Source organism: Schistocerca nitens, chromosome 1 (genome assembly GCF_023898315.1).
Source record: "Schistocerca nitens isolate TAMUIC-IGC-003100 chromosome 1, iqSchNite1.1, whole genome shotgun sequence".
NCBI classification, from domain to species: Eukaryota; Metazoa; Arthropoda; class Insecta; order Orthoptera; family Acrididae; genus Schistocerca; species Schistocerca nitens.
This window is the reverse complement of record NC_064614.1, coordinates 1,300,664,211-1,300,685,343: the sequence shown is the minus strand read 5'-3', so window position 1 is coordinate 1,300,685,343 and position 21,133 is coordinate 1,300,664,211. Positions and strand designations below refer to the sequence as shown.

General features: G+C 46.6%; 1 protein-coding gene across 2 annotated transcripts in view; it reads right to left on the bottom strand.

Annotated features, from left to right (window-relative positions):
* Positions 1-21,133, bottom strand: part of LOC126240013 (calcium-binding protein E63-1) — a 584,925-nt gene that overhangs the window by 430,527 nt on the left and 133,265 nt on the right. For both annotated transcript variants that reach the window (XM_049947899.1, XM_049947898.1), the window contains exon 2: positions 18,317-18,367. In XM_049947899.1, coding sequence (XP_049803856.1) covers positions 18,317-18,346 — 30 coding nt within the window. In that variant the 5' untranslated portion in view covers positions 18,347-18,367. The remainder of the gene's footprint in view (positions 1-18,316; positions 18,368-21,133) is intronic.

Sequence of the window (21,133 nt, the reverse complement as noted above, 5' to 3'; positions counted from 1 at the left end):
TCTTCCTGAATGTTCCAGACTGTTCCCCATCATTCAAGAACATCCAGGATCATAGTTGAAGATTCCAGAACATTCTGGAATCTTGTGGAATATCCTCAAAGACTCTCGAATGTCCTGGAATATTCTGGAAATTTCTACAGGGCGAAACTTCCCCCCCCCCCCCCCCTTATATCTTCAAAAGCACGCCCTTCAGCTAAAAACGGGAAGCTTCATGGATGGGGGATAGAGGGATTTGTCACCATATAACTCCTTTGATCGAACCAGGACTCGTTTCTGAGGTTTAGCGGTAAGCATAACATACACTTACTTTTATAATATAGGGGAAGAGATACTGGCAGAAGTAAAGCTGTGAGTACCGGGCGTGAGTCGTGCTTCGGTAGCTCAGATGGTAGAGCACTTGCCCGCGAAAGGCAAAGGTCCCGAGTCTCGGTCGGGCACACAGTTTTAATCTGCCAGGAAGTTTAATATGTATATTGATTATCATCATCATTAATACTCACATGACGGCTGCCTTGAGGAGTGGAACATCGACATGTTCACCTTTGACAGTTCTTATACGAGTGGGAAAACTTTTTCGGCTGTTCTTAATAAATGTGATTGTTACTTTAAGTGATGGCAGTGAATGTAAGCTGCAGGTTCCGAACAATGAAGTAAGTTTCAGTACTTTGAACTCATCCATTAAGAAACTGCTAAAAGAAAATGATGACTGCAAGACGTTGGCGTTTTCACGCAATCTACTTATCCCAGTCGTCCGAAGTATTAATGGCTAGCTCGGAGCACTGTGAGACTTAACATCTGTGGTCATCAGTCCCCTAGAACTTAGAACTACTTAAACCTAACTAACCTAAGGACATCACACACATCCATGCCCGAGGCAGGATTCGAACCTGCGACCGTAGCAGTCGCGCGGTTCCGGACTGAGCGCCTAGAACCGCTAGACCACCGCGGCCGGCGTCCGAAGTATTCTGGAAATAATTATTCCCAAATACATCTCTATATGTAACTGTAAAACTATGAATTCTACAAGAAAGAGAGCGTTAAAGCTTATTATTAGTCTGTGTGGCTTAAATCTAAAGATATGGTAAGCTGATTTTTGAAATTTATAGAAAACTTACGGAACAGAGTCGTCATTTGAACACAAGCAGCTGTTATTTGTTTGCTAAACAACTGATGATCCTTTCATATAATATTTCACATAGCTTTCAGACAAGTTACATCAAGTGTTTGAGAGTGATGGGGTACTTCTAAATAAGAATATTGTCATAAACATTATGGTTGGAGTGGAGAATGTAAAACCCAAAGTCTGGAAATAATTGTGTGACCTGCTCTGATATACCAGGTAGGCAGTCTGTTGATTTCTACTCCAATGCATCAGGGGGCCGCTGCACTGAGGGAGAAATACTAATAAATGGAAACACATAAACAATTAGTAATAATGAACAGTGAGAGAGAAGTAAGGGATAATACTTACATTCGACTTTGTCTGGAGGTATCAGATCTCAGATGACATTTCATTATGATGGTAATGATCAGCCTTTTACTATGGTATACAACACAAGTGCTGAGTCCATCTATAGCTAATAAGCCCAGGCACTGCAGCAGAGTGGCAGGGCTACGTGACTGCAACAACTGTTTTGGACCTGGGTAGTGGTGGTGGTGTGTAACGATCTTGAGAGTGGACTTATATGACACTTTACATATCTACCATGATGGGCAGCCATCTTGGTGGCCAGACCTTCTGGTATCTTGGACCACCAAATTTGATTGAGACATCATAGTGGCAGCCATCTTCGATCGCCATACTAGGTCAGTGATAATCCTAATGAAGTCAGCATTAAGGATAAGGGTCAAGGCAGCCATCTTGGAACGCAATAATTGGCCATAAATTATCCTAACTAATCCAGCGATACGGATATGGGTCATAAATTATTGTAATTGGGTAATACATGATCCACCATACATATAAGGGTCATAAACGTAGAAGCAACCATCTCAGATCCGGCAATTTACGCCATAATGATCCTAATTAAGCCAACAATAAGGATATGAGTTATAAATAAGCCACCTTATCCATTCCTCAATCAACAGAATAACAGCCTGACATTTGTATATGAGAGCAATTGGGGAGCCGCGCGGGGTAGCCATGCGGTCTAAGGCGCCTTGCCTCGGTTCGAGCGGCTCCCCCCCGTCGGAGGTTCGAGTCCTCCCTCGGGCATGGGTGTGTGTGTAGTCCCTAGAGTAAGTTTAAGTTAGATTAAGTAGTGTGTAAGCCTAGGGACCGATGACTTTGGCAGTCTGGTCAGATAGGAACTTATCACTAGTAATAAAAAAAGGCGTTTGGAGGAGAGGCATTACAAATCACTTATATGGTGGAGGCAAGGATGACAGATCACAGATCACTGCGTTCCTTCTCTGATAGCCACCACACGGACACTTACTGAGACACTCTCGAGCAGCCGATAGTCCCACGTAACTTGAAAAGAGTGACCGTCACTCTTGCACACAAAAATGGTATAAAACCGGCAGACAGACCAGCATCGCTAGCATCCCTCTATTGTGGGGGCCTAGAACAAATTTTAAGCTCGAACGTTATGACCGTCCTCAAGAAAATGATGTTTCTCTTAAAGAATCAGCTGTACAGGGTGGCAGCCAGCCAAGGAATATTTTAGGGAATTCGTTTAAAAAATTTATTTCAAAGGCTCAGTCAAATCCTTACAAGTTTACTCCTAGAGCAGCTTACATTGTGACACAAGTTGCCTGCCTTTCAGAACCGATGCAGTTCTGTCCAGTGAAAGCTGCTGACAAGAGACGCCCTGAGACCTCTGCTGAAACTGCTAGCGAATTCACACCATTGGTTTCGGCCAATAGCGAGCGTGCGATACAGGTCACGTGTGTGCACGCTGGGGTGTTCTGCGGTGCAGAACACAGTTTCCTCTCTCTCTTGTAATCCACACCTCGAGCACAACAGACGTCTTTTCGGAAGGCAGAGTCCCTCGCGCACGTCCGCGCAGCCACGTTAGTTAGAAACTTCACTTTATTCAACATGTAAATGTCACTACAGATACTAGGATTTAGATTATGACATGTTCGATTTGCCTGCCATCATTGGCGATCATGTGGCGTAGACGAATAACAAAATTGTCCATGGCCCGCTGAAGTGTTGGCTCATAGATGGTGTCGGTCACCTCCTGAATGGCTGTTTTCAGCTCAGCAATGGTTCTGGGGTTATTGCTTTACACCTTGTCTTTCATACAGCCACACAAAAGCAGTAGCATGTGTTCACATCTGGGGAATTCAAATGATTCAAATGGCTGTGAGCACTATGGGACTTAACATCTGAGGTCATCAGTCCACTAGGACTTAGAACTACTTAAACCTAACTAACCTAAGGACATCACACACATCCATGCCCGAGGCAGGATTCGAACCTGCGACCGTAGCAGTCGCGCGGTTCCGGACTGAAGCGCCTAGAACTGCTCGGCCACTTCACTGTGGACTGGCTGCCTTGTCAGTCCACTACATTGGCGACGAGTCTCAAAAGGGACTTTAGCGTTCGTATTGTATTAAATTGCTTGTTTCATGGCTTCGCCACATTCTCCAGATGTACTGTCCGAATTTTATCGCTTGCAGAATCAGCAGACGCAGGCCTTGTTGGATGCCCTTGGACAGCTCGTCCAGGGTCAACGTGCGCTGCACAACGATGCGGCCGCCGCCGCTTCATCGCTACCGCAGCTACACCATGCTGTTGCACCTCAATTTAGGCCCTACGAGGTGGCCAACGAGACATGGCCGGAATGGTCCCGACAATTTGGATTTCATCTCGCCGCCTACAGAATTCAAGGTAATGAGCGGCAGCCGTTTTTGCTTTCGTGTGTAGGTGTGTCCACCTACCGTGTGATAATGAAATTGTTTCCCCGGCGCGACGTAGCAACTCTGTCATACGAAGAAATTTTGTCTGCTTTAGATGCCTATTTCAAAGAAACAGTTAATGTAGTTGCAAAACGGTATACGTTCTTCCGTACAAAACGTACGGCCGGTCAAACTAATCGGGAGTGGGTTGCAACTTTGCAAGGACTTACTAGGGAGTGTGCATTTGAATGTGACTGTGGACTCCCTTATTCAGATACTATGGTGCGTGATGCAATAGCACAGAACGTTTCTGATGTTCGCATACGGGAACAGATTTTGAAACTTCGTAATCCCTCCCTTCAACAAGTGATAGACATATTGGATAGGCAAGACACACTTGACTTTGCTCAGGAATCATTTGCAACTTCGCCAGCCGTGTGTCACATTAACCGGCCCGCCGGGCCCGCTGCACGGAACGCTAACCTGCCCTCGCGCACGTCCGCGCAGCCACGTGTCCCGCGCAAGCAAGCAAATGCAGTGAAATCATGCCCGCGGTGTGCAACTAGACATTCGCGTGAGAATTGCCCGTCACGCCAGGCTATTTGCTTTTTCTGTAATAAGAAAGGACATGTTCAAAGTGTTTGCCAGAAAAAGCTTAGATTGGACACTCACAACCATTCCAGGCCCTTTGCTTCGCGCCGGAATCGAATCAAGGACACACAGGCTCGGAAACCTTCGCCCATGGACATTCATGTCGTTCATGCCACTCCGCCCAGTGTTCCTCTGGCTAACAGTGACTGTGTTCGTCCCACAAAAAGTGTGCGTCGACGTCGACGGAAGTCCCGTCACGTCGCGCGTGATTCTGTTCCAGTGTCTGTTCAAGTTGCACAAAACAGTCGCTATTGTCGTCAGCAGGACAATAAACTTTTTGTAGATTTGGACTTTGCCGGACAAATGATACCGTTCCAGCTCGGTACCGGAGCTGCAGTTTCATTGCTCAATCACGCCACGTACAAACAACTGGGCGCACCTCCGTTGCATGCCGCGAATGTTCAGCTCACGAGTTATTCTGGACAAGCTATCCCTGTATTAGGACAGTGCAGCCTTCTTGCAACATACAAGGGACAAACAAAACTTGTGTCTTTTTACGTTCTTCGTTCTTCTTCGGCAGTGAACTTGTTTGGTTTAGATTTATTTCAATTGTTTAACTTGTCTATAGTCAATCAGGTCCTATCAGTGAATCAGACTGTGCCTTCAGCCAGTGTTTCTAGTCTATGTGACGAATTTGCAGACATTTTTGCACCGGGCCTTGGTTGCGCTAAGAACTATGAAGCACATTTGGAACTGAAAGTGAACGCGCAACCGAAATGTTTCAGAGCGCGCAATGTTCCCCACGCATTGCGTGATGAGGTCGCCAGAACATTAAACGATTTAGAATCACAAGGTGTCATTGAACGTGTGCAGGCTTCTCTCTGGGCCTCCCCCTTAGTTATTTTGAAAAAACCTTCCGGAAAATTGAGACTTTGCGTGGACTTCAAGGCCACTGTGAATCCACAACTTGTGACTGCTACTTTTCCTTTGCCCTGCCCGGAAGATCTTTTTGACAAACTGTGCCCGGGTAAATACTTTTTGAAGTTGGACCTAGCAGATGCGTACTTGCAGATACCAGTGGACGAAGAATCCCAGCGCGTTTTGGTGGTTAACACGCATCTTGGGTTGTATCGCTTCAAAAGACTGCCATTCGGGTGTGCTTCCGCCCCTGCATTGTTTCAGCAATATTTACAAACTGTTTGTGCGTCGGTCCCTACTGCTGCAAACTATCTGGACGATATTGTGATCTCCGGAAAGACGGCCGCAGAACATTTAGCCAACCTCCGCACATTATTTCAGGTATTGCGGCAAAATGGTCTTCGTTTGAGGAAGGACAAATGTGTGTTTCTTGCTCGTGACTTACCATATCTGGGACAGGTAATCAATGCCCAAGGCATACATCCCAGTCCGGAGCACCTCCGTGCCATACAGGACTTGCCTTCGCCACAGAATGTGAAGCAGCTACAGAGTGTGTTGGGAAAAATTAATTACTACCATAAATATGTTCCCCATGCCTCTTCCATTTCATCTCCGCTTCATCGCTTACGCCGTAAAGGTGTTCCGTTCGTCTGGACGACGGCATGCGAACGCGCCTTTCACCAGTTGAAATCGGCGTTGCTTTCTAATACTTGCCTTACGCCATTCGATCCCCAGAAACCACTTTTGTTGATGGTAGATGCATCGGATTTCGGGATCGGTGCTGTGCTTGCGCACAAAGATGGTTCGCATGATCGCCCTATTGCCTTTGCGTCCAAATTGCTCTCGTCAGCGCAACGGAATTATTCACAAATAGAGAAAGAAGCTTTGGCTCTCGTGTTTGGTGTTACGAAGTTTCACGATTTCTTGTATGGTCGTCACTTTACCATCATCACAGACCACCAACCTTTGACGTCGCTTTTTCATCCGAACAAGCCTGTACGTCCACGTACAGCGCAGAAATTCATTCGCTGGTCTCTTTTTCTCTTGCAGTACCGCTACGATATCTTGTATCGGTCCACTGCTAAGCACGGCAACGCTGATGCGTTGTCCCGTTTGCCTGTTGCTGAGGATAAAGCATTCGATTCTTCTGAACTTGCTTGCATGTTCAACTGATTCGGAAACCGATGACGTGGTCGAATCGTTTCCGATTGATTTTCGTCGTGTAGCTACAGCCACAGCTGCCGACCCTGTCCTTGCTACCGTTTTGCGTTTTGTTGCTACGCAATGGCCCTTGTCAAAGTCGCGGATCGAGGATCCGTTGGTTCGCCGCTTTTTTGCTCACAAGGAGAGACTTTTTGTATGGCGTGGTGTTTTGTTGTTTCGTTCTGATAATGATCAGTCTAGGGTCGTGGTCCCACGATCGTTACAGTCCTCTGTCTTAAAGCTTCTCCACCAAGGACATTGGGGTATAGTGCGCACGAAATAACTTGCTCGTCAGCACTGTACTTGGTTCGGAATCGATGCTGCGATTACGAATATGTGCTCTTCTTGCATGGTGTGTGCCGAACAAGAATCCGCACCGCCGCGGAAATTCTTTGCATGGCCGAAAGCCACTTCCCCTTGGCAACGCTTGCACATAGATTTTGCCGGTCCATTCTGGAATGCTCGATGGTTGGATGTGGTCGATTCTTTCAGTAATTTTCCTTTTGTTGTCCGGATCTCTTCCACGACGTCATCTGCCACCATACAAGCGTTATCCGCTATTTTTTGCGTTGAAGGTCTTCCGCAGACTATAGTTTCCGACAATGGAACACAATTCATGTCCGCAGAATTTCAGTCATTCTGCAAGGCCAATGGTATTCAACATCTGACATCCGCGCCGTTTTCGCCTTAATCAAACGGTGCCGCTGAACGATTGGTCCGGACTTTCAAGTCACAGATGTTGAAGTTGAAAGAGTCGCATTCTCGGGAGGACGCGTTATTGCTCTTTTTGTCCTCGTATCGCTCTCAGCCCCGAGATGGTCGCTCGCCGGCTGAGTTGCTCCATGGTCGTCCTCATCGAACCTTGATGTCTTTGCTGCATCCGCCGCATCAGGTTCCTGTGCAGCGGCAGACTCCTGCTTTTGCTCCTGGCAACGTTGTCTTCTATCACACCTATCGCGGTTCACGGCGTTGGCTCGCAGTGCGCATTCTTCGCTGCCTCGGCCGCGCTATGTATTTGGTTTTGGGGGCCTCTGGTGAGGTGCATCGGCATCTCAATCAGCTGCGCCTCTGTCGTCGCACGGGTTCTGCCGCTCCCCGTCTGCTTTCAGCGACGGTGCCGTCCGGTCAGCGCCTTGAGGACCCATCTACTGGCTCGCCTCATCCCCAGGTGTTGCCGACGATGCCTTCCATTTGGCCTCATGGCGTCGCGCCGCCGCCGCAGCCGCAGCCGCCGCAGCCGCCGCCGGCGCCGCCCGCAGTGGACGCTTCGCTGCAGCCACCAAGCGCCTCCCTGGGTCACGCGCCGCCGCTCGCTTCCCATGACCAGCTGTCCTCCGCCATGGAACTCTTGACCGCTCCGGACCAGATGTCGTCGCGCATCGGATACCCCGACGCAATGGAGGTCGACCCTTCGGCCCCTCCTGTCTCTACGGTCGCATACACCGCATGTTGACGTGCACCCTGGACTAGGTTTTCAGGCGTTTCCTAGCTCCCCTCGGACCGAATGGCCGGGTGCGGGTGGCACAGCCTCGCCTGTTAGACTCCCCACCTCATTGCATACGTCAACATGGGGTCCTCCCCACGGCGGGCGGAAGCCTTATCACACGACCGTTCGCCGATTTGCGGGGGAGGAATGTGGTGTCACCGCTAGACACCACACTTGCTAGGTGGTAGCTTTAAATCGGCCGCGGTCCATTAGTACATGTCGGACCCGCGTGTCGCCACTGGCAGTGATCGCAGACCGAGCGCCACCACACGGCAGGTCTCGAGAGACTTACTAGCACTCGCCCCAGTTGCACGACGACATTGCTAGCGACTACACTGATCGAAGCCTTTCTCTCAATTGCCGAGAGACAGTTAGAATAGCCTTCAGCTAAGTTAATGGCTACGACCTAGCAAGGCGCCATTTGTACCATCGCATGTATCTCAAGATAGTCTCACTTGTATCATCAAGAATGCTGTATACCAAAGGACGATATAAAAGTTAAGTGTTCTAGTAGCTACGTTCTTTTCTTTATCACATTCATTACGAATCCTGTTCCAGACTTAACGCCAGACGGCGTGAGTTGACGCGTGCCCTTTCGGCTACTTCACTGTGGACTGGCTGCCTTGTCAGTCCACTACAACTACCAAGTTCACTGTAAACTTGACTCGATTCTTTAATCACGGAAATTACATCACATACGCTGACAGCCTTGGGAGAGCCAGTCCTTACAAAACTCTACCATTTGGTGAGCAAGATGAATGAGACAGGCGAAATATGCTCCAAGAAGAATATAATAATTCCAATCCCAAAGGAAGCAGGTGTTGACAGATGTGAAAATTACCGAACTATCAGTTTAATAAGTCACAGCTGCAAAATACTAACGCGAATTCTTTACAGACGAATGGAAAAACTGCTCAGGGAAGAGCAGTTTGGATTCCGTAGAAATATTGGAACGCGTGAGGCAATACTGACCCTACGACTTATGTTAGAAGCTAGATGAAGAAAAGGCAAACCTACGTTTCTAGCATTTAGAGAAAGCTTTTGACAATGTTAACTGGAATACTCTCTTTCAAATTCTAAAGGTGGCAGGGGTAAAATACAGGGAGCGAAAGGCTATTTACAATTTGTACAGAAACCAGATGGCAGTTATAAGAGTCGAGGGACATGAAAGGGAAGCAGTGGTTGGGAAGGGAGTGAGACAGGGTTGTAGCCTCTCCCCGATGTTATTCAATCTGTATATTGAGCAAGCATTAAAGGAAACAAAAGAAAAATTCGGAGTAGGTATTAAAATCCATGGAGAAGAAATAAAAAGTTTGAGGTTCGCCGATGACATTGTAATTCTGTCAGAGACAGCAAAGGACTTGGAAGAGCAGTTGAACGGAATGGACAGTGTCTTGAAAGGAGGATATAAGATGAACACCAACAAAAGCAAAACGAGGATAATGGAGTGTAGTCAAATTAAGTCGGGTGATGCTGAGGGAATTAGATTAGGAAATGAGACACTTAAAGTAGTAAACGAGTTTTGCTATTTGGGGAGCAAAATAACTGATGATGGTCGAAGTAGAGAGGATATAAAATGTAGACTGGCAATGGCAAGGAAAGCGTTTCTGAAGAAGAGAAATTTGTTAACATCGAGTATAGATTTAAGTGTCAGGAAGTCGTTTCTGAAAGTATTTGTATGGAGTGTAGCCATGTATGGAAGTGAAACGTGGGCGATAAATAGTTTAGACAAGAAGAGAATAGAATCTTTCGAAATGTGGTGCTACAGAAGATGCTGAAGGTTAGATGGGTAGATCACATAACTAATGAGGAGGTATTGAATAGAACTGGGGAGAAGAGGATTTTGTGGCACAACTTGACTAGAGGAAGGGATCGGTTGGTAGGACGTGTTCCGAGGCATCAAGGGATCACCAATTTAGTACTGGAGGTCAGCGTGGAGGGCAAAAATCATAGACCAAGAGATGAATACACTAAGCAGATTCAGAAGGATGTACGTTGCAGTAGGTACTGGGAAATGAAGAAACTTGCACACGTTGGTTGGTTGGTTGGTTTTGGGGAAGGAGATCATACGGCGAGGTCATCGGTCTCATCGGATTAGGGTAGGACGGGGAAGGAAGTCGGCCGTGCCCTTCGAAAGGAACCATCCCGGCATTTGCCTGGAGCGATTTAGGGAAATCACGGAAAACCTAAATCAGGATGGCCGGACGCGGGATTGAACCGTCGTCCTCCCGAATGCGAGTCCAGTGTCTAACCACTGCGCCACCTCGCTCGGTGCTTGCACAGGATAGAGTAGCATGGAGAGTTGCATCAAATCAGTCTCGGGACTGGAGACTAGAACAACAATGCTCTCAGCTCGCGAAGTGTCATTTCATTCTCTCCTCCCATTCACGGAGTTTCAATTCTTTCAGGCAGTGTGGAAAGAAAATCGTTAGTGTTAGTATAAAATACCCCTCACCACGCTCTGCCATATCGAATTTTCAAAGTAAGTAAGCACATGTAGGTCCTAGAGGTCAGGCAGGCTATTTGCGAACACATGCACTCCTGGAAATTAAGATATTCGTAATAAGCTAGGAAGTGATGAAGCTCAAAGTGAAGCAGTATTACGGCGGCAGCGCGCTGCAGCGCCAGCTGAGTGATGGCTGTTTCATTAGGACGAGTGGGCTGCGGCCGCGAATGGATTATGCTGCATGCACGCAATTTCAGGTGCTCTCGCCACCTCTATTAAATTACAGCGTTCCTACCATTTGGGTTCACCCCGCCCCCTCCCCTCCCCACCCCACCAAAAAAAAGACCGCTTTATGTCGTATTTGATGACAGTGAAACACACAGTCCATGAAATTTTCAGATTAATAACGCCGCGTTGTATGCGATAACAAATCGAAACTGTGGATGTTATTCTGCATACAGCGATTGTACCGAAACTGAGGTTTAGGTAGATCGGCGTACAGCCAGAATAAGACAGCAAGGGAATTACCTGTTGGCCTTTTCCTTATAGGGTACAGCCTAGCCAATGACCTCACTGAACGTGGAATAAGAAATGAGGAACTCGACAAGTAGGATACGTAAAGGTGAAGAGTATAAAATATCGAGACTATAGAGGTCCGTCTCTAGCAGTGGAATGAAGTATGCCGTGATGATAATGAATGCACTTCGTGTGTGTGTGTGTGTGTGTGTGTGTGTGTGTGTGTGTGTGTGTGTGTGCGTCTCTGTGTGTGTGTGTGTGTGTGTGTGTGTGTGTGTGTGTTCTACGAGATACGTCCAGAAAGGAAGTTCCGTTCGTATGTCTTTCCGCGAGAGCACTACTGCAGGTCCGCAAATGCGCAGTATTTGCTTTGAGTGAAGATGAAGAAGATAAAACCATTTTAAGTTGTCGGTGCGTTGTTTATGCTGTACAGTGTTTTGTTTAGAACGCCGAAGTTGATTGAAAATATCGCCTTTTGGGAGACTACATCCGTATTTCGTTTCCTGAATGCGGAGAACACAAAACCAATCGACATTCATCGATTATTTGCAAGATTTATAGACAAAATGAGATGAGCGATTATGGGTAAGAAGATGGGTCCGACACTTTAATGAGGAAACCGACTAAGTGCACGATAGCGAACGAAGTGGGCGCCCATATTTGATTAATGAAGAACTGGTTGGTGTACTTGAATAACTTGCAAATTAAAACTGTAATTTTACAGTATCTGATCTTTCTAAGAACTGTCAGAGAATTTCAAGATCACTCCTTCATAAAATCGTTTACTAAAAACTGAATCTTCGAAAACTATATGTTTATGCAACCCCTCAATCGAAATGACATTCAATGAAATGAAAGCACACTGCGTCACCAGTAAATTGCAGAATCATTCCTGAATTTGCCGTTCTTCAGAAAGCAGTCGCGCTCAAATTATACTGGGAACAGACAGCTGGATGAAACCCAAAGCAGAAAGCTCCGAAATATTTAACGATGAAAGACAGGTTAGACGTCGTAGCAGGGGGAATGTTCATTGCAACTGATAAAAAAAAAGTGCTCATATAGGTGGAAATTGAGACTGACTGCGAGGTTACCTCAACGCGACAAATCTTCTAAGGTGCCCAACCTAAATCATTAAATCTTTTTACTGACCACCAGTAGAATCTTCCAAAGAAAGCCCTTGCACAGTAGCGCGGAAGCAGCCCAATGGTGCAACTTTAGTTCGGGGCGACTTTAACTTGCCGAGTACAGACTGGGACGTCTATGGGCTTACTGCAGGTGGTATGACAGACAACCTTGTGAAGGACTTCTGAACGCATTTTCGGAAAACTTTATCGAGCAATATATTTCGGACCTCGCATTTGCAAACACGTCTCACTTTATCGACGGTGTCACCACAGCGACGATGGTCACAAAGGACAATACTTGCATCAAAAAGCCGAGGGGAGTTTCTGTGCTGGAAAGAGCAGATAGGCAGTTCTCAACATCCTCCTTAAGCAATGAATGGACATCATCTTGTTACAAACTAATGGACGGAGAGGAATTACGGGCAAAGTTCAAACTGACTGTAAATCACGTTCTGGAGAAGTATGTGCCGAGTACGTGGATTAAGGACGAAAACATCCACCATGGTTTACTAAGAAAATTCGGAAAAAGTTGAGAAAACAGAGATTGTTGCATTGGTTCAAAAGAAAACACCGAAATCTAGACAGGTTACTAGAAATTTGTGCGTCTGTAAAAAGATCGATGAGCGAAGTACAAACAGCTTCCGACGTTATACTTTAGCAGAGGATCTACCCGAGAACCCGAGAAAATTCTGATACTACGTAAAACCACTAAGAGGGACGAAGGCTGCTACCCAGTCTCTCATCGTCAGACTGATGTAGCAATAGAAGACAACAAGAGGAAAAATGAAGCTAAAATTTCGCGTTTATGAAATCATTCACGCAGAAAGATCATACAGGTATACTATTGTTTCACTGTCGCTCGGTGTCCTTTACGGAGGACGTAGAAATAAGCATGACCGGCGCTGAGATGGAACTTAGATTGTATTTACCGCGAATCTCTCGCCCAGCACATAGCCCCAACCCACTGGAAAAAATCGCAGGTAATACCTGTATAAAGGATGATTTTTTTCCACCGTGTACAAACTCTAGGAATTGATTTATGAGAGGATACGGAAAGAAAGGTCTAATGTACTTATTTCCAGAAATGCATGGTTTCCGTGCTAAAGACCATTTATTCCGTCATACACTGTTACAGAGACTCCGGTCTAATACGCGCTGTACCATGCAGCCGCAGTTACAGTATGTGTTGTAAGTAGTTTCTACGTGCCTCAACGTATACGTGTACGCGCCATAGCATGTTCTGTCTCACACGTTCACATCGGCCAGGCTGCATCCGAACAGTCTCAAAGGCAGCACGAATACTCTGCTGCAGCGTCTCCACATCTGGAATGGGCTCTGCGTACACGATAGTTTTGAGATAGCCCAATAACCAGAAATCGCACGGGTTGAGATCCGATAAACGAGTAGGCCATGCTATTGGACCCCTTCATCCGATCCAACAACCAGGGAAGACATGATTGACATGCGTTAACGGTAACGTGGGCGGTACCACCGTCATGTAACAGCCACATAACCCTTCGAATCATCAACGGCACTTCTTCCAGCAGGGGAGGCAAAGTCACCCGCAAGATACGCCGATAGTTCCGGGCTGTAAGGCGAAGTGGAGGGAAGGCTGGTCCCAAAATATGGCTGCCAATTATCCCGGCCCACACATTCCGGCTGCACCGATGTTGATGATTCGCTGTCACCATACCAAGCGGGTTCTGCATAATTTACCACAGGTGACTGTTATGAAAGGTTAGGATACCACTCCGCACAAAGATGGCCTCATCTGTGAATAGGATGGATGACACAAATGTCGAAATCGTGGTTGCCTGGTGAAGAAACCAGTTACACAACTACTCCCGATGTGGAAAGTCTGTCGCTGGTAAGCCCTGTGCACGCTGTAAGTGATAAGGGTGATAAGGGTAGTAACAATTGTCATGGAGGGTGACCCACACAATCTGGCTTACCTTCTACTGGCGGGCCAACTGCCCGGTACTGACATGACAGTCGCCTTCCACAGTGTTAATCTAATTTTTCTCGAAGTCTGCTATCCGAACAATTCGAGTACGTCCTTCATGATTTCCTGCTTCCTGCAACGACCCTGTCTCAGATAAACGGCGAAACACTGTTGCAAATATTGAACGATGTGATTGTTGTCGGCGGGGCTAGGTCTTCTGATGCAATCTTGTTGCCCGCCGCCCGTTGCCATTTGTCTTTCCCAAGTAAACACCATGTCGGCAAGCTCTCTATTCGAAACGGAACCATTGTGAACAACGGTGTATCTCATCCACTACGAGGTGAGTCAGAAAGAGAAGTGAATCGGAGGCGACGTTACCAATTACTGTGGCAGGAGAGGGCGCTAGGGCACGACGTATGAGGAACAGCACCACTCTCTAGGAGGAAACCAAGCACAGTGCAACTGTGGTTGCATGGTACAGCGCTTATTAGACCGCAGTCCCTCTAACAAAGTATGATTGAATAAATGGTCTCTAGCATGGAAACCATGCATTTCCGGACGTAAGTTCATTAGATCTTTTTTTGTTCCGTGTGCTCCTATCGATCAATCCCTAGAGTTTGTACACGGTGGAAAAAAGTCACCCTGTGCCACAAGGTAAAAGAAAGGACCCGCAAATTTATATAGCAATATCGTCGACATCGGTTGCTGTAGATTTAAGGGCATATTCGAAGGGCAAAAGTAATGAATTTCCTTGAAACACAAAGATCCTGCCCACAAATCAGCACTGGTATAGAAAGCACTGCTTGTGCCGAAGCTCAGCTTGCCCGTTCCTCACACCATATCCTGCGAACCATGGATGAAGGGAAACAGGAAGATTCCATATTCCTAGACTTCTGGAAATCGTTTCACACAGTGTCCAACTGCAGACTACTAACGAAGGTACGAGCACACGGAATAGGTTCTGAGATACGTGAGTGACTCTACCACTTCTTAAATACGAGGTGCATTCAAGTTCTAAGGCCTCCGATTTTTTTTTCTCCGGACTGGAGATAGAAACATGCGCATTGTTTTAAAATGAGGCCGCGTTCATTGTCAATACGTCCCAGAGATGGCAGCACCGTACAGCAGATGGAATTTTACCGCCAGCGGCGAGAATGAGAACTGTTTTAAATACTTAAAATGGCGACGTTTTCCTTACTTGAACAGCGTGCAATCATTCGTTTTCTGAATTTGCGTGGTGTGAAATCAATTGAAATTCATCGACAGTTGAAAGAGACATGTGGTGATGGAGTTATGGATGTGTCGAAAGTGCGTTCGTGGGTGCGACAGTTTAATGAAGGCAGAACATTGTGTGACAACAAACCGAAACAACCTCGGGCTCACACAAGCCGGTCTGACGACATGATCGAGAAAGTGGAGAGAATTGTTTTGGGGGATCGCCGAATGACTGTTGAACAGATCGCCTACAGAGTTGGCATTTCTGTGGGTTCTGTGCACACAATCCTGCATGACGACCTGAAAATGCGAAAAGTGTCATCCAGGTGGGTGCCACGAATGCTGACGGACGACCACATGGCTGCCCGTGTGACATGTTGCCAAGCAGTGTTGACGCGCAATGACAGCATGAATGGGACTTTCTTTTCGTCGGTTGTGACAATGGATGAGACGTGGATGCCATTTTTCAATCCAGAAACAAAATGGTTCAAATGGCTCTGAGCACTATGGGACTTAACATCGATGGTCATCAGTCCCCTAGAACTTAGAACTACTTAAACCTAACTAACCTAAGGACATCACACAACACCCAGCCATCACGAGGCAGAGAAAATCCCTGACCCCGCCGGGAATCGAACCCGGGAACCCAGGCGTGAATCCAGAAACAAAGCGCCAGTCAGCTCAATGGAAGCACACAGATTCACCGCCACCAAAAAAAATTTCGGGTAACCGCCAGTGCTGAAAAAATGATGGTGTCCATGTTCTGGGACAGCGAGGGCGTAATCCTTACCCATTGCATTCCGAAGGGCACTACGGTAACAGGTGCAGCCTACGAAAATGTTTTGAAGAACAAATTCCTTCCTGCACTGCAACAAAAACGTCCGGGAAGTGCTGTGCGTGTGCTGTTTCACCAAGACAACGCACCCGCACATCGAGCTAACGTTACGCAACAGTTTCTTCGTGATAACAACTTTGAAGTGATTCCTCATGCTCCCTACTCACCTGACCTGGCTCCTAGTGACTTTTGGCTTTTTCCAACAATGAAAGACACTCTCCGTGGCCGCACATTCACCAGCCGTGCTGCTATTGCCTTAGCGATTTTCCAGTGTCAAAACAGACTCCTAAAGAAGCCTTCGCCGCTGCCATGGAATCATGGCGTCAGCGTTGTGAAAAATGTGTACGTCTGCAGGGCGATTACGTCGAGAAGTAACGGCAGTTTCATCGATTTCAGGTGAGTAGTTAATTAGAAAAAAAATCGGAGGCCTTAGAACTTGAATGCACCTCGTAATAGAACCCAGTCTGTTGGCCTCGACGGCGACTGTTTATCAGAGACGGGGGTATCGTCAGGAGAGCCCCAGCGATGTGTGACATGACCGCTGTTGTTCGCTATACACACAACTGATCTGGCGGACAGGGCAGGCAGTAGTCTGCGGTCATTTACTGATGATGGATGCTGTGGTGTACGGGAAAGTGCAGTCGTTGAGTGACTGTAGGACGATTCAGGATGAGTTAGAGAAACATTTTATTTGGTGTGACGGACGGCAACTTACTCTAAATGTAGAAAAACGTAAGCTAAAGCAGACGTGTAGGAAAAAATAAACACGTAACGTTGAAACGCAGCAATAGTGGTCTGCTGCTCGGCAAAGTCACGTCGATAAATATTTTGGACTATCGTTGTAAAGCGAGATGAAATGCAACTAGGACGTAACGACGGTGGTAGAAAAGGCGAATGGTCGACTACGGTTCGTTAGGAGAATTTTACGAAAATTTGCTTCATCTGTACAGGAAACAACGTTGAAAACACCAGTGCGACCCATTCTTGATTACTGCTCGAATGTTTGGTATTCCCATCAGGTCGGATTAAACGCAAACTTAGAAGGAACTCGGAGGTGTGTTGCTAGATTCGTTACCGTCAGATTCGATCAACACGCGAGTATTACGGAGATGCTTCGTGAACTGAAATGAGAATCCCTATAGGGAATGCGGCGTTCTTTTCGCGATACACTAATGAGAAACTGTTGAGAACCTGCATTTTCGGGTGACTGCAGAACGATTCCACTGCTGTCAATGTAAATTTCGCGTAAGGAACACCAAGATAAGACCAAAAAAAATTAGGGGGCACACGGAGGTAGTCGTTTTTCTCTCGCTTTGTTTGCGAGTAGAGCAGGAAAGGGCGTAGCTAGAAGTGATACAAGGTACCCCCGCTCTGCTCTCTACGGTGGCTTGCGGAATATGTATGTAGATGTAGATGTAAATGCAGATGTAAACCAAGCAAATCTTGACACCGCGAAAAGTCTCGTGTGGCGTGTTCTGGGATGGACAGAGCATTCTATTGGTGCTTTACTACAGCGAAGTGAAACAATCAATGCAAATGTTTCCAGAATGAAATTTTCACTCTGCTAAGGAGTGTGCGCCGATAAGTTTCAAAGCAAATGTTTGCTGTGAGGCGCTTATGAGAGTGCAACGCGCAATATATAATAACAGACACGGAAAGCTCACAAACGGTTTTGCTTTGATTCATAACTACGCCCTATCTCACACTTCGAACAAGAGATAACTCTTTCAGCGCTATAGCTGGCACCAATTTAAATCCATTTGACTGACCTCTGTACAGCCTTTACCTCTCCCTTACAGACTTTCATCTATTATTGCACCTAAAACCGTTCCTTGGTCGTCAATAGCGCAACAACGAAGACGACAGCACAGAACATGCGAACACAGTGTTGACAGCTACACAGGCGGTAATGTTCCATCAGGAAGGAAAAGTAGTGCCACACTATGACAACTGCCTACAAAAAAGTCATACGAAAAGATAGTTTAAGATAGTCTTTTTTTCAATAGACGGTTCTCCTGTATCTGTACTCCTTTTTTGTTTATTACCAGACGGAACGAACTTTCTGGACGCACCTTGTATATGCGGTGTCGCGACTATGGAACGTTGCGGCTTCACATAAAACAGTTCTATCTAAACATTGGTCACGCTCAGCGCCTACAATGCTCTACTCGCACACGCTGCCGATACGTACCCGTGGCAAGCTCCGCTTCCTGTGGGCCATAGCGCTCAGACTCTGACGGCGCTGCAACAAAACGAAACCAACGATTTTTTATCACTTCTCACTCCTGAAAGCGTTCAGTAAAAACATACAAACAAGTGTAGCTATTGTTAACCAATTAATAAAATTTAAGCAAAATTAGAGAAACAGCGTGCAGCAGTTGACGTAACTTGCATCAAATGGTATGTTTGTAATTGGGCATTCTTTGTTTGCACACGGTGCAGGAGTGCAGAGAAAGTGCGTTGCACTCCTCCTGCACACCAAAGTAGCGAACCAAATGAAGCAGCATATCTAGTAAACAGATAATAAAGCGTAACCCCCTTTATTTACAGATGGACACCAAGCAAGCGTGGAAAAGCAGAGGAAGATTAAATTTTCGTATAGCCTATAAGGGGTTCCACAAGTCGTCAGTCCAGATCCAGCTTTAGCCGACGAATTACACCCTAGACGAAGGAACTGCACATGAAAGAGATCATATTGCCAGTATCTCATAACAAGTATGAGTGTATTTTTTCCGTCGTGAATGCTCTTGAACTTCATGATTTTTTCTTCATGTCGAACACAATCTGCTAACAGTCTCAACTGAAGGTGGCTTATCTAAATCACATCCGTTTTGGGGGTTATGCCCATCTCTGCATCATTTCATAGTCGGTTCCACGTTGCCACATTAATTTTTGGAATCCACTGTTCAGCCTACAAGCTGACAATTATTGAATTATACGACAGAAATCGTAAATTAGTTACAAACTACGGCGTACACACACTTTATTCAACATGTAAACGTCACTACAGATATTCGGATTTAGTTTACGACATGATCAATACGCCTGCCGTCATTGGCGATCATGTGGCGCAGACGAATCGCGAAATTCTGCATGACCGCTGAAGTGCCGGAACATCGATGCTGTCGGTGACCTCGGAATGGTTGTTTTCAGCTGAGTAATGGTTTTGGGCTTATTGCTGTACACCTTGTCCTTAATATAGTCCCACAAAGACCAGTCGCATGAGTTCAGATCCGGGGAATATGGCAGCCAATCGAGGGCCATGCCAGTGGCCTCTGGGTACGCAAGAGCCACAATGCGGTCCTCAAAGTGCTCCTCCAGGACATCAAACACTCTCCTGCTTCGATGGGGTCGAGCTCCGTCTTGCATGGACCATATCTTCTCGAAATCAGGGTCACTTTGGATAATGGGGAAGGAATCGTCTTCCAAAACCTTCACGTACCGTTTTGTTAATCACCGTGCCATCAAGGAATACCGCACAGATTATTACGTGACTGGACACTGCATATCACACAGTTACCCGTTGAGGGCGAAGAGACTTCTCGACCGTGAAATGCGGATTCTCAGTCCCCCAACTGCGCCAATTTCACTTATTGACGAGCCAGTCCAAATTCAAAACAGCTTCCAGTCGTCTCAAAATGGAAAAATGTAGATACTGGATGCTTTTCTGTGAAATCATATATAATTCTTCCTACAAAATAGCTGGAATTTTAGATAACAATGATGAAGATGGACAGTGATCACCCACTCTTCCCTCCAAAGTAGACCGTAGAGCTACAATAATACTAACATTTGATCACTGCAACAACTCACACTCCTCTATGCTACTGAAACATGGACTCTGACAGAAGCCTTGAGTAAGCGGCTGGAGGCTTTTGGGATGTGGCTGTACAGAAGAATGTTAAGAATGACAAACTGCCTATTGGCTTCTGTGTCGGGTTCTTCGGCCGACGTTCATCTAATGATTTTTCTGACGTTTCGCCAGCACGAGTGGCTGGCATTGTCAAAGATTCACCCTCCATTGCCGGTGGTGAACTGGAGCCGAGCTCGCGGGCGCAGGCTATATGTACCTGGCGCGCCAACGTCCGAGGGCTTCTCCGCGGTCATTTCCGGTGCGGTTCTCCTCTTGCTACCTGCGACGGTCATTCGCTGCAGTACGGGAAGCCAGGATCCGTTTACCTTAAGGCTTTCCTCTTTCTTGTTGAAACTGTTCGCGTGTTTTTGTATTTCTACAGCTTCTCTGAACAAGCGCGTGTGATAGTGGTTCTCTACAGCCAGAACTTCCGTGTCGGCGAATTTTATTACGTGGTCGGTCTCATTCAGTGCGTGTTCTGCCACAGCCGATTTCTCCACCTGCCCCAACCTGCAATGTCGCTTATGCTCCTTGATCCTGGTGTTAATGGTTCGTCCAGTCATTCCGACATAAACTTTTCCGCATGTGCATGGTATGCGGTATATTCCCGACATTGCAAGTGGGTCTCTTTTCTCCTTCGCCGATCTAAGACACTCTTTGATCTTCCTTGTCGGTTTGAAAATCGTCTTTACGCCATGTTTGCGCAATATACGGCCGATTCTGTCCGTCACTCTGGGAATGTATGGCAGAAAGGCCGTACCCGACATTTCTTTTTCTGGTTCCTTACTTCGCCGAGTGTTTGTCTCAGTTACACTTCTAATATAATTTGTGGAGTACCCATTGCTCCTCAGGACAGTTTCCAGGTGTTGCATTTCTCGTTTGAGGTGTTGCGGCTCACATATTCGTCCTGCTCTCGTTACGAGCGTACTAATCATGCCTCTTTTCTGGCTCGGGTGATGGTTTGACAGTTTGTGCAGGTATCGGTCCGTGTGAGTCGGTTTTTGATACACGCTGTGTCCCAGGTTTTCGCCGTCCCTTGTGACCAGCACATCTAGAAATGGCAGATTCTTGTCCTTTTCTACTTCCGTGGTAAATGTTATGTTGGCATGGAGGCTGTTCAAGTGTCTTAGGAAGTCACCGAGCTGTTCTTCACCA